This window comes from Amblyraja radiata, chromosome 29 (assembly GCF_010909765.2).
Source record: "Amblyraja radiata isolate CabotCenter1 chromosome 29, sAmbRad1.1.pri, whole genome shotgun sequence".
In the NCBI taxonomy this organism is placed as follows: Eukaryota; Metazoa; Chordata; class Chondrichthyes; order Rajiformes; family Rajidae; genus Amblyraja; species Amblyraja radiata.
This window is the reverse complement of record NC_045984.1, coordinates 22,371,333-22,384,451: the sequence shown is the minus strand read 5'-3', so window position 1 is coordinate 22,384,451 and position 13,119 is coordinate 22,371,333. Positions and strand designations below refer to the sequence as shown.

The 13,119-nt window shown below is 38.1% G+C and overlaps 1 protein-coding gene across 10 annotated transcripts in view; it reads right to left on the bottom strand.

Annotated features, from left to right (window-relative positions):
* unc13a (unc-13 homolog A) overlaps positions 1-13,119 on the bottom strand; it is a 169,306-nt gene that overhangs the window by 85,317 nt on the left and 70,870 nt on the right. For 8 of the 10 annotated variants that reach the window (XM_033046856.1, XM_033046859.1, XM_033046857.1 and 5 more), the window contains 4 exons: positions 11,001-11,354; positions 8,455-8,548; positions 5,225-5,280; positions 35-122 (listed from right to left, as the gene is read on the bottom strand). In XM_033046856.1, the coding sequence (XP_032902747.1) occupies positions 35-122; positions 5,225-5,280; positions 8,455-8,548; positions 11,001-11,354 (592 nt within the window). Of the gene's footprint in view, positions 1-34; positions 123-284; positions 364-5,224; positions 5,281-8,454; positions 8,549-11,000; positions 11,355-13,119 lie in introns of all 10 variants that reach the window. The other 2 variants (XM_033046858.1, XM_033046865.1) reach the window with 1 other exon arrangement.

Below are 13,119 nucleotides of genomic sequence, written 5' to 3'. Positions count from 1 at the left end.
CTCCCTTGAATATAGCAGTCAAGGATTTTCTCACCAGGTCGCTGACCAGTGGGAGGGATTTACGCCGTGGCTTAATATCAGGCATGCTGTCAATGCTACGCAGAAATTTAACGGCTGCTCCCCTACAGTTACAAGTGAAACAAAAGACAAAAGAAAGAAACCAAAAGTAAACAAAAAAAATCAGAGAGAATTACTAGCAAGCAAGGCAACAAGCAAAATTCCTTAACCATTAGATGCCTCAGAGCATAGTGGCAGGTCACTGTGGGAGAAAAGAGATGTCTCACCAAATCACTAACAAGATTTTTGGGTTTTTTCTTTCGAAGATCAGGCATACTGTCAATACTGTAAAGCCCACCGCCAGGCCTAGAAAAGACAGCAATAGCAACGTGAAGTACCATTACACAGTGGGGCAATGATCTCCTTGAGGCCCTGGTATTGTCTTGAACAACAGTAATTCTGTATATTATCTCACAAAATACAAATAATATTCTCGATGCTGCACACGTCATTTACTGAGGTAGAAAAATGAAAACATCAATACTGGTTGTCACTCTTTACATTTTTCAAGGGCATTTTGTGAATAATTGCTTTGGAATCTCCTATTTTCTACAAGGAAAGGCACCGTTTTAGAAACTCCAACAAAGTCAATAACATTCAACAGGAATTGTGCATTTTTAAAAGAATCATCTTACCACAGCTGATTGGAATTTGAGACTTGTGTAAAGTTATATTAAACAAAAATACAATTAATAGTAACTGGACGGTTTTGGTGGTCTTACGTTTTCATACATTAACTCCTTAATCATTTACAGTATATGTCCATTTTGAAACAATTAATGTGTGGTAGCATTTAATGCAATGGCTTTATTTCAATAAAACTGCCTATTTGCATACCAAACATGTTACATAGGTAAATTAAACATTTTTAAAAATAACCATTAATCATATTACCAATTACTTCCATGTTAACTAAATCTGCCTCTAATTTGGTTTATTGTCCGCACAGCATAAACTTCAGAACATACTGCAGTGGCTTGGGGCACATATATGTTGTTATAAACCATGTTGTAAAGTTTTGTTACATGCAGTGTCTACATAAACAGAGTCTTTGTGAATGGGTTATCTGCTGAATCTGGATTTGTGCTTCCCAGACCAAGCAGAACTTCCTTCAAATTAGAGTAAGCAAACACAGATTGGGTGTATTCATTTTAATTTTAATTAACTTCTACATACACCCCTCCTTTCCTTTCTCTTCCAACCCCTTCCCCCTTCTTTTTCCCTCGTCCCCCCCCTCCCCTGAACCCTGTCTCCCCTCATCCCCCCTCCAGCTTCATAATTCACAACTTTTCTATCCTCGAGCTTCACAATTTGGCAACTCATTATCTTTATGGCTTGCACCATTTTTTTTCACCTTTTCCTTTGTCCAACAATCTGCCTTTCAAAAAAAACCCTCGCCTGTGTTGACCTATTGCTGAACACGCTTTGTCCTGCCCCTCCTCTCTTCCAGCTTTCTTTCCCACCCCCTGCAATCGGTCTGAAGAAGGGTCCCGACACAAAACATCACCTATCCATGTTCTCCAGAGATGCTGCCTGACCTGCTGAGTTATTCCAGCATTTTATACCTTTCTTTGGTAACCCAGCATCTCCAATTCATTGTTATTATAGATTGGGTGATTGTTTTATGGATCACTATGTTCAGTCCACAAAAGACTCTCACGAGTCTGAAGAAGGGTCCCAACCCGAAACATCACCTATCTATGTTCTTTACAGATGCTGCCAGACCAGCATTTTCTGTATTAATAATACCAGGGTGTCATCTATCGAGTAAAAGTGGTTACAGTGGCTCCATAATATTAGAAGAACACTAGCTATGTGACAACTACTTCCAAATTTCACAATATAAAGAAGGCTTGGGTTAGTTACTCATACACCTGCCTTTATTCCTCTCTTGACAAGCCACATTTGTACAACAGTGTCAAATGTGGCTAAATGACTTTCAAAGTATCCCTCAAGTAGTACATTCAACCCATTCCCAAATCAAACTAAGTTAATGGTCAATACAATGGCTGTGCTGATGCTTATCAACAGTAAACCCTTGTACAACAACTGTTTATTGATCTTTCTCATTACCTACAATGGTTTGGTTACCTAGTATTACTGACAATTTATGGTATTATTGATTATTGTATATTTATGTGTTGTGTAATTGCGTTAATGGGCCTGTAAAGCTGCAGAATGTGAGGATTTAATTGTTCTGTTTATGGGCGCATATGATAATTAAACACTCTTGAATTCTCTTGAACTATTGACCCCCCTAAAGAATTAAATTAAGTAATGACTTCACACTGTCCATGAACAGAAGACAGAGGTAGATTGCAATAGAGAAAGCAATCTACCTTTTATAGCTATCAACTTAAAACAGCTGATCAACTGGTCTCTAAATTTGCTAATTTACCACCACACTTCAAATTATTTATTTTAAAATCTGCGTGCCCTGTGTGAAAGTATATGTTATACATGTTAAGAACCCTCTTAATTTGGATCAGGAGGCATGAGTTTGGGTCGTCATCAAAGGCTTCATAGTTTTGCTACATTAACTAAACACTAAAAGGCCAAACCTAGAGGTGTTCTATCTAAATGCATGTTGCATCCACAACAAGGTGGATAAATTCATTCCACAAATAGTCACAAACTTGTATGACACAAGCAACAATACAGGAACATGATCAAAGCTATTCAGAATTATCAAAATTTATGAGTGTCTAGACAAAAGTCCAAGGAGATGGGGGTATCTGGTTAAATGAAGGATAACATCGATATACTTCAAAAGTATATTTGCTCTGCAGGTGGAAATAAACAGTTTAGGTGAAGCTGAGAAGCAATTGAGTCAGAAAATACCTTTAGAGTGATTGATATATAGGACCCCATTCAGTGGTGGTGATGGAGGGTATGGAATAAATAAGGAAATTGCTCCAATTACAACAGGGATAATATAGTAATCATGGGTGACTTAATCATGGGAGTTAATTAATTATCCTGTTCAAAAGGGGCCCTTAGGATAGAATGGCCATTAACATGGTTGCATTAAATTCAATAGTGATGTAGTTCAATCTGAAACGATTTTCAATGTAAACAAAGGAAACTTTGTATTTTCTTTTACAGGAATAAATGGAGCTTTCTCAGTTGGAAGGAAGAGATTGCTGCTGAGGCCCCAAAATTCACATCTGTATTTGTGTAGATGGTTGACATGATCAGATGTAAAATTTCCAAGGTTGTTGATGATACAAAACTAAGTGGGAATGTGAGTAATGATAAAGATACACAGAGGCTTCAAGTAATGTAGAAAGGCTAAGTAAGCAAATGGGTAACAACAAAGCACATGAAATGCAATGCGGCTATTCACCACTACGTATGCTGGGTATTTTGATTTTAAATAGTGAGAGGTTGGAAAATCTGGATGCCCTTGTACCCAAGTCTCTCAATGGTAACATAATGATGCAATAGGCAATTAGGAAGGCTATTGCCAGAGGATTAATTTAACAGGAGTAATGTCTTATGACAATTATATAGGTCCTTGGGGAGACCACATCGGAGAGCTGTGTATAATATTGGTCTCCTTACATTAAAAATAATAGAGGGAATGCAATGAAGATTTACTAAATTGGGTCCTAGAAAGGCTTGTCTATCATGAGGGGTAAAGATCGAATAGGCCTGACCCATTTCCTAGAATTTAAAAAAAATGACCTTAGTGAAATATATAAACGTTTCAGAGTCCACCTAATGGATACAGGGAGGATCCTAGTGTGAACAGGTGATTGATGTTCGACATGGAATCGATGGGCTGAAGGACCTGTTTCCTTGCTGTATCACTAAACTAAACTGAGATCAAGAGAATTAGACAGTGTGGATATAAGACAGGAAAATTGTGTTGAGGTGATCTTGCTGAACAAGCTAGAGAGTACACATGGCAGACTTCTGCTTTCTGTTTTTCCAAAGTCGACATCGGTATTAACTTTACTACAAGAATTATTACTTCAGTTGCTATTGTATGATACCTGAAACAAATGGCAAAACTACTGCCTGATTTTATACAACTATATTTGTCTATCAAGGGTAAAATAAAGCTCTGTTTGCAAGACTTCAAACTATCAGAATAATTACCCTTTGTTTTTATGCCCAAACTCCCGCCTTTCCAGCCCTTTTGATTTTCACATTCAGCAATAAAACACAACCCACAACAAGATTGACATAAAGAAAATATGCACTTTACTGAAAAAAAACCTATTCTCTTGTGCTGTGGAGACAACGATAATATTTAAATCTGATAATCAGGTCCGTTGTTTAAAGTTCAGAGTATTCATTGCCGATGCATTCAATTTTGTTACTGGACAACTGTACTAATCGACCCAATGAACTGCTCGGAAATGGGAGAATGAGAATCATTGCAAGTATTTTTTGACAGATCACTTTCTGTTGAATCATTTTATCAAAATTTGGCCAGAGAGAACCATGATATCCCTATGCATTATGACTGATGGATAACATTCAGCTAAATAGTGAATTTTAATTATTATTTCTGAACAGGAAATAAGGGAATATGTATAAATCAACCTTCTGCTACAGATGGTTGTTTTCCTATTCATGTTAGGTACTAGACTAATATCTTATATTAAATGATCGCAGATTAGTGAATTTGGAAACTGCTCAACACAGTTGATGATTCATTCCAGGAAGATAATTAATATTTAATATTTAAATTTAATAACATTTAATAATAATTAATTATAGTTTCTATGCAGCTCTACAAATATTCTCAAAGCAATAACATCTGCAGCTCCCCATAGCAGTAATACAACTGGGTACATTTCCAACTTTTCATGTTAAAGAGTAATTGTTGATTGACTTTTCCATTGATGACATGCCCAAATGTAATTTCCACTAGTAAATTAAAATGAAACTAAGATATATTTTTTTAAATCCAGAAGTTCCTATGAACTCTGGCTAGTCCACAAGCCCCACAAGTTTTATGCTGTCATCTGAAAATCTGCCTGTACGTTTAAACAGTTGAGCAAAATTATTATTAAATAAGCTAAAAATTGAACTAACTTGAAGGTGTAGAGCAGTACAAACATTTTAATACAATGTAAATGTATTTTGTATTTTACAAGGTGTAGTAATCAATAAAATATAGTTTTTGCTACATACATTATGACATTGTACTTACCCTCCTTTAAACCAAAGTGGTTTTGGCAGATCACCAACTCCTTCCCCAAGTTGTGCCTGGAGAGAACACAAATTAATTGCTAAATTTTAAACACGATGTTATTTCCACAACAATTTCTCCAAAACTCAACAATTCATATTGCAGCTGATTTAAAAATCACCAATATTCTTTAATTACACATTATCAGTGACATTGATTTGTCACTTAATATCGTTAAGTGGCTTTTACTTGAATAATGATGCTATGGAAACACATTATATTTTAAAAGTTAAAGTAATAAGATACTACTGGAAGTGGGTGGGCGGCGCGACTCAGGCCGTCTGTCTTTTTATTATTTTTTGTCTCGTTTGAATGTAGTTTTTATTTTATTTTTAACTAGGTATGTGTGTGGGGGGCGGGGGGTGGGGAAACTTTTAAAATCTTTTCCCTGTAAGGAGAACCCGACCTTTTCTCTGTCGGGTCTCCGTTGTCGTTGGGGCCGAGCACCGTGGAGCGGCCTCCAACCGGAACGACCTGGGGCTCCAGTCGCGGAGCTGCGGACCTACTTACCATCGTGGACCTGGCCGAATTCGGAGCGGGAGGAGCTATGGTGGCGCGCGGCTGCAACCCGACCCCGGAGATTCGGAGGCTTACCGGAGGTCTGGTGGACAGTAACACCGGGAGCCCGCGGGTCCCTGCTGGGAGACCGCTTTTCGGGGCTTCCGCAACGGCGACTTCTCCCGCCCGAGTTGCGGGGTTGAAGAGTACCTGGAGCGGGGCCTTACATCATCGCCCGGCGCAGCTTTGAATGGCTGCGGGACTTGCTAGCGCCCGCTGGGGGCTCCAACACCAAGACCCGGAACGTGGCCTTGCATCGCCCGGCGCGGCTTTAATGACCACGGGCCACTTACCATCGCCCGCCGGGGGCTTTGACTGACATCAGGAGGAGAATGGGGAGTGCAGGGGAGAGATAAGTCTTTGCCTTCCATCATAGCGAGGAGGAGATGCGCTGTGATGGATGTTTGTGTAAATTGTGTTGTGTCTTGGTTCTTTTCCTATTTCCTTCGCTCCATAGATGCTGCTGCACCCGCTGAGTTTCCCCAGCAATTGTGTGTACCTTCGATATTCCAGCATCTGCAGTTCCCTTTTGAACACTTTTTATATATAATTGTTTGATGAAACATGCAGAGTAGCTTAATTCAGACATAAGAAACAATGTTTAGAAAGTGGAAGCGTACATTTGTCAAGCATTATCTCAGTGTGTACTTCCCTTCTGTTAGATATATGCTGATCTGCTAATACTTCAAAAAAGCAGTTTGCTCTTCATTCTTGTAAAACTCAATGGGTAGGAAAAAACTGCAGATGCTGGTTTAAATCGAAGGTAGACACAAAATGCTGGAGTTACTCAGCGGGACAAGCAGCATCTCTGGAGAGAAGGAATGAGTGACGTTTCGGGTCGAGAACCTTCTTCAGACTGACGTCAGGGCTGCGAGCTCCACGATGTTAAGACCGCAGGTTCCCGCAGTTGATGCTCTAAAGTCGATCCCTGACAAGGGGATCGCAAGCTCCATGATGTTAAGCCCGCAGGCTCGCACGGTTGGAGCTCCCGAAGTCGATCCCCAGCAAAGGGTCCGCCAGCTCCACGATGTTAGGCCGCAGTGCCGATGGAGATATGATACGGAAAAAGTCGCATCTCCGTCGAGAAACGAGATTAAAAAAAGTTTCCCTCACCTCCCACATAATACAAAACTAAAGATACACTAAAACATACATTTAACAACAGACTAAAAACAACAAAAGAAGAAACGGACGAGACAGACTGTTGGTGAGGCCACCATCGTAAGGCGCCAACCTTTTAAGAATTCTGGCTGGCTGAGATAACTTTCCAAAACAACTTTTCTCTAAACTAACCTAAACTAAACTAAACTAAACATGTCTTAGTGACTGGAAGATTCTATACAGTGGTGTTCTGCAGGACTTATTACTAGTTTACTTATAGTGAAAAGAAAGTTGACTTTCCTCCTTTAGTTCCGTTGTTATCGCTATTTCTTCAAAACCCCTGAATCTTTCTTCAATCATAAGGTCCCTTTAATTCCCTGTCTCAAAAGGTAGTGGAGTCATAAGCCTTCATGATTTTTATAAGATTCCAGGAGGATCCATAATGTGTTTATCTGTTCTGTGAGTTTCTATGGTCTAAGACAGAATTGGGAAGATACTGAAGTACAAGTGAGAGGCTTTCACAAATCACTTTTTTAATCTTGCACAATAAGTTATGAGAGCTTGTCTTATTTTTCATGTGCTCATGTCTTTTCTGGATTCCACAGATTGTGCAACATTTATGATCACAATAACAGGGTAGCAAAGTGCTTTCATTGACTTATTTCAAGCAGAAAGAAGCATTAAAAGTAACATATCCTAAACATTTTTTCCTCTGCACAGGAATGTACTTATGCTCTGTTCAAATTTTCTCATACATCTAAGAAAGAAATCTATCTCTGAAATACTATGGGTTGGGAGCAGTGGGAGTGCAGTGACAAGCCAATTTATTACCAGGCTCAGACAGTGCCTGAACTTAAATTAGCTAATATGGAGAGAAAAAACATGCACAAGACAAATGCATTTTTTTTAAATTACAACTGTCGGCATGCATGGATTTAATTTAGTTTTGTTTCCATAATCAATTTGTTTTTCCATTTGTGAGCTTGTCATCCATATTACACACATATACATTAGTAGCATGTAAAGGAATAGGCCATTTAGTTCCTCAAGCCTGCTCTGTTATTTAATGTCTGATCTGATTGCAACCCAATTCCATATTCCCATCTACCTGCAAGAATCTCTCATCGCGGCTTATCAAGCTTACGGTTCACCCTTTGTTAGCAATATACAGCTTCTTTAAAGAATCCCGATAAAATGGTCAAATGTTATTTCCTATTTTCGATGCAGGTTGACTTTGCTCAATTATTTCGAATTTTTCTAAGTGCTCTGCTTTAATGTATTTCAACAACAGCTTTTAACATGTTCCCTTAATGGGTATTAAGCTAACTGGCATGTGTTTTTCTGCTTACTGTCTTTCCGCTCTCCCTTTCTGAATAAACAGGTTACATTTGTTCGGTTATTTTTCAACTTTATTTAGCAATAGTTATAAATGTTTTAAATGTTTTTAAAAATCATTTCCAATAGATGTAACAGTTATTATCTTCAGTATAATTTGTGCTTAAATATTTACTTTGTGGAAAAAATAGACTTACCTCTTGAAGTTGCATACGAACTTTGTTAAAAGCTCTAAGCCAATTGGCTTTGGCCCTGGACATATTAGGATGCCCTTCCGCTTCATTTCTGTAACTAAAGACATGAAAATACATCAGACGTTAAAATAATTTTCACAAATAAAAAGTCTTATTTAAAATTTCTCAATAAATTCTGCTAGGAAATATAGACACGTTCATCGCTTTAGGACTCAAATGCTAGCGACAGCTTTGGATATTTTGCTGTGAAATTTTTTTTCTCCTAATTTCTTCCTTTTATACTTTTGTTAGGGCATCATTCAGTGGGAACGTCAAATCTCCCTGAATTTACTTGAATGGATTTACATACGAGGATTTAGAGAGTAATATTATACGTGGAATAGACACAAGTAACTTGCTGGTTTACAAAAGTGAGTATTGAAATCAAATCGAGTACACATGAGTATTGAAATCAAATACATTTCAAGATGAAACATATCCTTTATCTACTTAACAAATTAGTAACAGTAAAATCCTCTTTACTTCTATCTGACTTTTTTTTAACAATCCAAATTACTGTATCTCAGAAGAGGAGGAAACTGAATAAAGTTTAAAATTCAGCATAATTGCAAGCTTTATTTATGCTTTGGTTTTTATTAAAAAAATTATTATACTCTTGAAAACTGAGGAAATACTTAAGGGGCTGTCCCACTGCGGCGACCTAATCCGCGAGTTCAGAAGAGTTTGCCCTCGATCCCCTCGCAGCATGGTCGACACGAGGTCCTAGGAGGTCTTTGTAATTCTCCTTCATGCTCGAGAGTAGTGCCCGTGACCTCAGCTAGGTCGCAGCATATTTTTCAACATGCTGAAAAATACCCACGAGTAAAAAAAGGTCGTCATGGAAAAAATCGATATTTTTTTTACTCGTTGGTTTAGTCGAGGTAGGTCGTAGTAGGTCGCCATGTTATTCGTAGGTAATCGAGGGTAGTCGAAGGTAATCAAAGGTAGTCGTAGATAGTGTTCAACATAGTCGAAGGGAGGTCGAAGGAGATCGAAGGAGATCGTCTTCACTCTCCATTATGCGGTGTCCAATTTTCCCGAAGCTAGTCGAAGCTAGTCTTCAACATAGTCGAAGGAGGTCTTCCACATAGTCGAAGGAGGTCTTCAACATGATACTTTTTCAAACTCTCCTAAATTCTTCTAAACTCGCCAATTAGGTCGCCGCAGTGGGACAGCCCCTTAACAACTGAATGATCTTTTCATAAGCTAGGATACAGTCCCAATTCTCTACCCTATCTCTTTCTCTGGAACTGTTACACTATAATGTTGAAAACAACATCCTGCGTTTTGGTATCTTTCTCTTCATTCTACCTTTTATATGTGTTTGGCTCAATTGTACTCATGAATAGTATTATCGAATTTGATTGGACAGCATGCAAAGAAAAGCTACATACAGAAAAAAATGTCAAAAGGTCATAAGTGAGAGGAGAAGAATTAGGCCATTTGGCTCATCAAGTCTACTTTGCCATTCAATCATGGCTTATCTACCTCTTCCTATCTAACCCCATTCTCCTGACTTCTCCCCATAACCCTAGACACACGTACTAATCAAGAATCTATCAATCTCTGCTTTAAAAGTATCCAATGACTTAGCCTGCACAGCCTCTGTGGCAAAGAATTCCACAGATTCACCACCCTCTGACTAAAGAAATTCCTCCTCATCTCGTTCCTAAAGGAGCATCCTTTAATTCTGAGACTATGATCTCTGGTCCTGGACTCTCCCACTAGTGAAAACATCCTCTCCACATCCACTCTATCCAAACCTTTCACTATTCGGTAAGTTTCAATGAGGTACCCCCTCATCCTTCTAAACTCCAGCGAGTACAGGCCCAGTGCCGTCAAACGCTCATCATATGTTAACCCACTCATTCCTGGGTTCTGGGTATATTTGACAGGGTCTTTCAAAAAGCTGACTGAGAAAGGGTTGGCTGAATCCTTGCATGGTGTATGACTCTCACTTGTGTTGTGCCAAAAAATAATTGATTTGATTCAACAGCATGGAATTATTTTTCCCTTAGCTGTTTCATTAACAAGATGACTTTTCTCTCTAATTATGAATCCGTTCCATTTCGCTACCTATATTTTACTCGTTACATGTAGTTAGCTTAGGTACATGCTGTTATAGTGAGATCTTAGCATGTTAAATTATTGCAACATAAATTGAAGGGAATTGGAAAAGGACTTCATTTTGTTAACAGAAATTCAAACAGTGAGTGGGTAATACTATTGTAATTTTAGGTGTTTAATTTCATGAAGCAGTGAAGCATATATTCTGCAGAATGTATTCTGCCATACTACATTTTTAGTGATAACATGACTGTTGAAGATGTAGCAATGCAGAGTACATTCTGCAACATATATTTTCCAATGCTTCATGAAATTAAACACCATAAATTACAATATTATCCACTCGGTATCAGTTGCAGCATCACATCTATATTGAGTCATTTAGGAAGTGGGCTCAAAGTGAAAATATGCAACAGTATTAACAAATAATTTAAAATCCTTACATTTCCACTGGTTTGACTTCAGGTTGCTCTGGTGGAATCTCTGCTTCAGGTGGAGCTTCATCTGGAACAGCAATTTCTTCCTCTTTTGGTTTTTCCTCAATTATTTCTACCTCCTTCTGAAGCTCTTCAGTTTCATTATTACCCTCCAATGGCTCATTATCTTCTTTTTCCGAGTCCACAGGTTCTTTCTGACAGCTCACTGAGCTGTGGCAAGAGTGATAAGAATCACCATCGCGTTCATCTTCTAAATCCGAGGCTTGCAGACTCTCGTTATCTTGGTCAAAGTCCTCACTGAGCTGGGAGCTACCCTGGCTCAGTTCTGCAGATGAGGCATATCTGCTGCTACCTGTCGGACTGCAAACACGGAGAAACATTTAGGCTTCCAAATTCAAAAAATATATATTTTAGAAAGCAGATTTTTTACAGAAAGCAATATCAAACAACTAAAAAACATATAATGTAAATTTTGACTGACAATCTGTCCTATGCAGACTGAATGAGAATGACATAACAAATCATACACACCTTAGAGATATAAAAGCACATTAAAATATCTAGAAGCTGTTAATTTATTTTGTGTTCCTAATTCTTTATCATTATTGTAAAACATTATATGTTGCAGGAACAGAGGAGCAGAGGTGAATCTTGGGCAATCTCCAAAGAAGCTAGGTTTGAATGGTGCTTTACTGACCAGTGTAAATGCAAAAAATTCTCAAATCACAGCAGTGTGTTCACATATTTAACCTGCTTCCCAAATTGCTGCAAAGTAGTACAGTGAAGATATGAATAAAAGCACCTCAGCTGGGAAACCAAATCATCCCATGAAAATGTTCTAACACACAAGCTTTCTAAAGAAGTTTTCATGGGAATTTATTCTTAAAAAACAGACTGCATAAGCATATTTTCTCAGTTACATAGAGTGCTTGTCAATTTGCCAAGTCAAATAATCTTTTCCAACCCAGAAAACCTACTCCTAAGATTACTCCAAGTGCTGCATTTGGGACCAAAGAGTAATACTCACAAGAGAAGACTGAATGTCTCGTATTTTATTCATTTTCACAATGGATGGGGATTGTGAAGGTGGGGTTCATAGGGAATGAATGTGGTTTTTCACTTGTCTTTTCATTTTGTGTGTTAACAAACAGAATTCTACATATTGTATTTGCATACTCAAAACAGCAATCAGGAAACAAATAACTTTATATTGGAGACCTATAAATTCTAATTGATTGATTGATTGATTGATTAATTATACCTTTAATAATCCTTTACAGGAAATTACAGTGCCACGACAGCTTCAAGACAGACATAACACCATAGAACGATGGTATGAAAACACTCATTAAAAGTGCCTATAGTAGGCAGTAGGCCATATGCCATCTAAGCCTGCTTGACCATTCAATGAGATTATGGCTGATCTGATCATGGCCTCACATCCATCTTTCCTGACATCGAACGTTCTGGTCTTTTGATCAACAGCAATAGCAATTTTACAATACCAAAGAGTTTATAAGGATATCAAATATTTTTACTAACTCTTATAAAATAACGCTGCCTTTGCACTATCTAATGCCATTCCATTTAAAATGAATCACGAACAATAACTGCCGAAGTCCAAGCACCTCCTAAGTGATTAGCATTAGGTTCAAGTTACATTATTTCTTGATCAGACATCTGGAACACTTCAGAATATTTGATAAGCTTGCAAAACTATCTGAATGTAATATTTTTACTTAAAGGAAGAAGAGGGTAACAGATTTAATATTTAGCTGAACAAATTGAACAAAGATCTACAACCCTTTTATGCACTCTTAAAGTTGAGACCAATGATATTAATACACACAAAATAAAATGAAATTAGGCCATCAGACCCCTCAAGCCTGCCCACCATTGAATATGATCATGGCTGATCTGCCTCAGGCCTCGTCCCTTCTGTGCTAGTTCCTTATAGCCCTAAATCTCATAATCTTTTGAATATCAAATTCCACTGCAAACTTACATTTACTGGGAGCCTCTCTCATTAACTCTCCATACCCATACGTTGTAAGGTAAGGTCTGGATGTTGGGATGGCGCTGAATCCCAAGTTTTTTCACAGGAAGCATTTTAGAAAGCAGATGT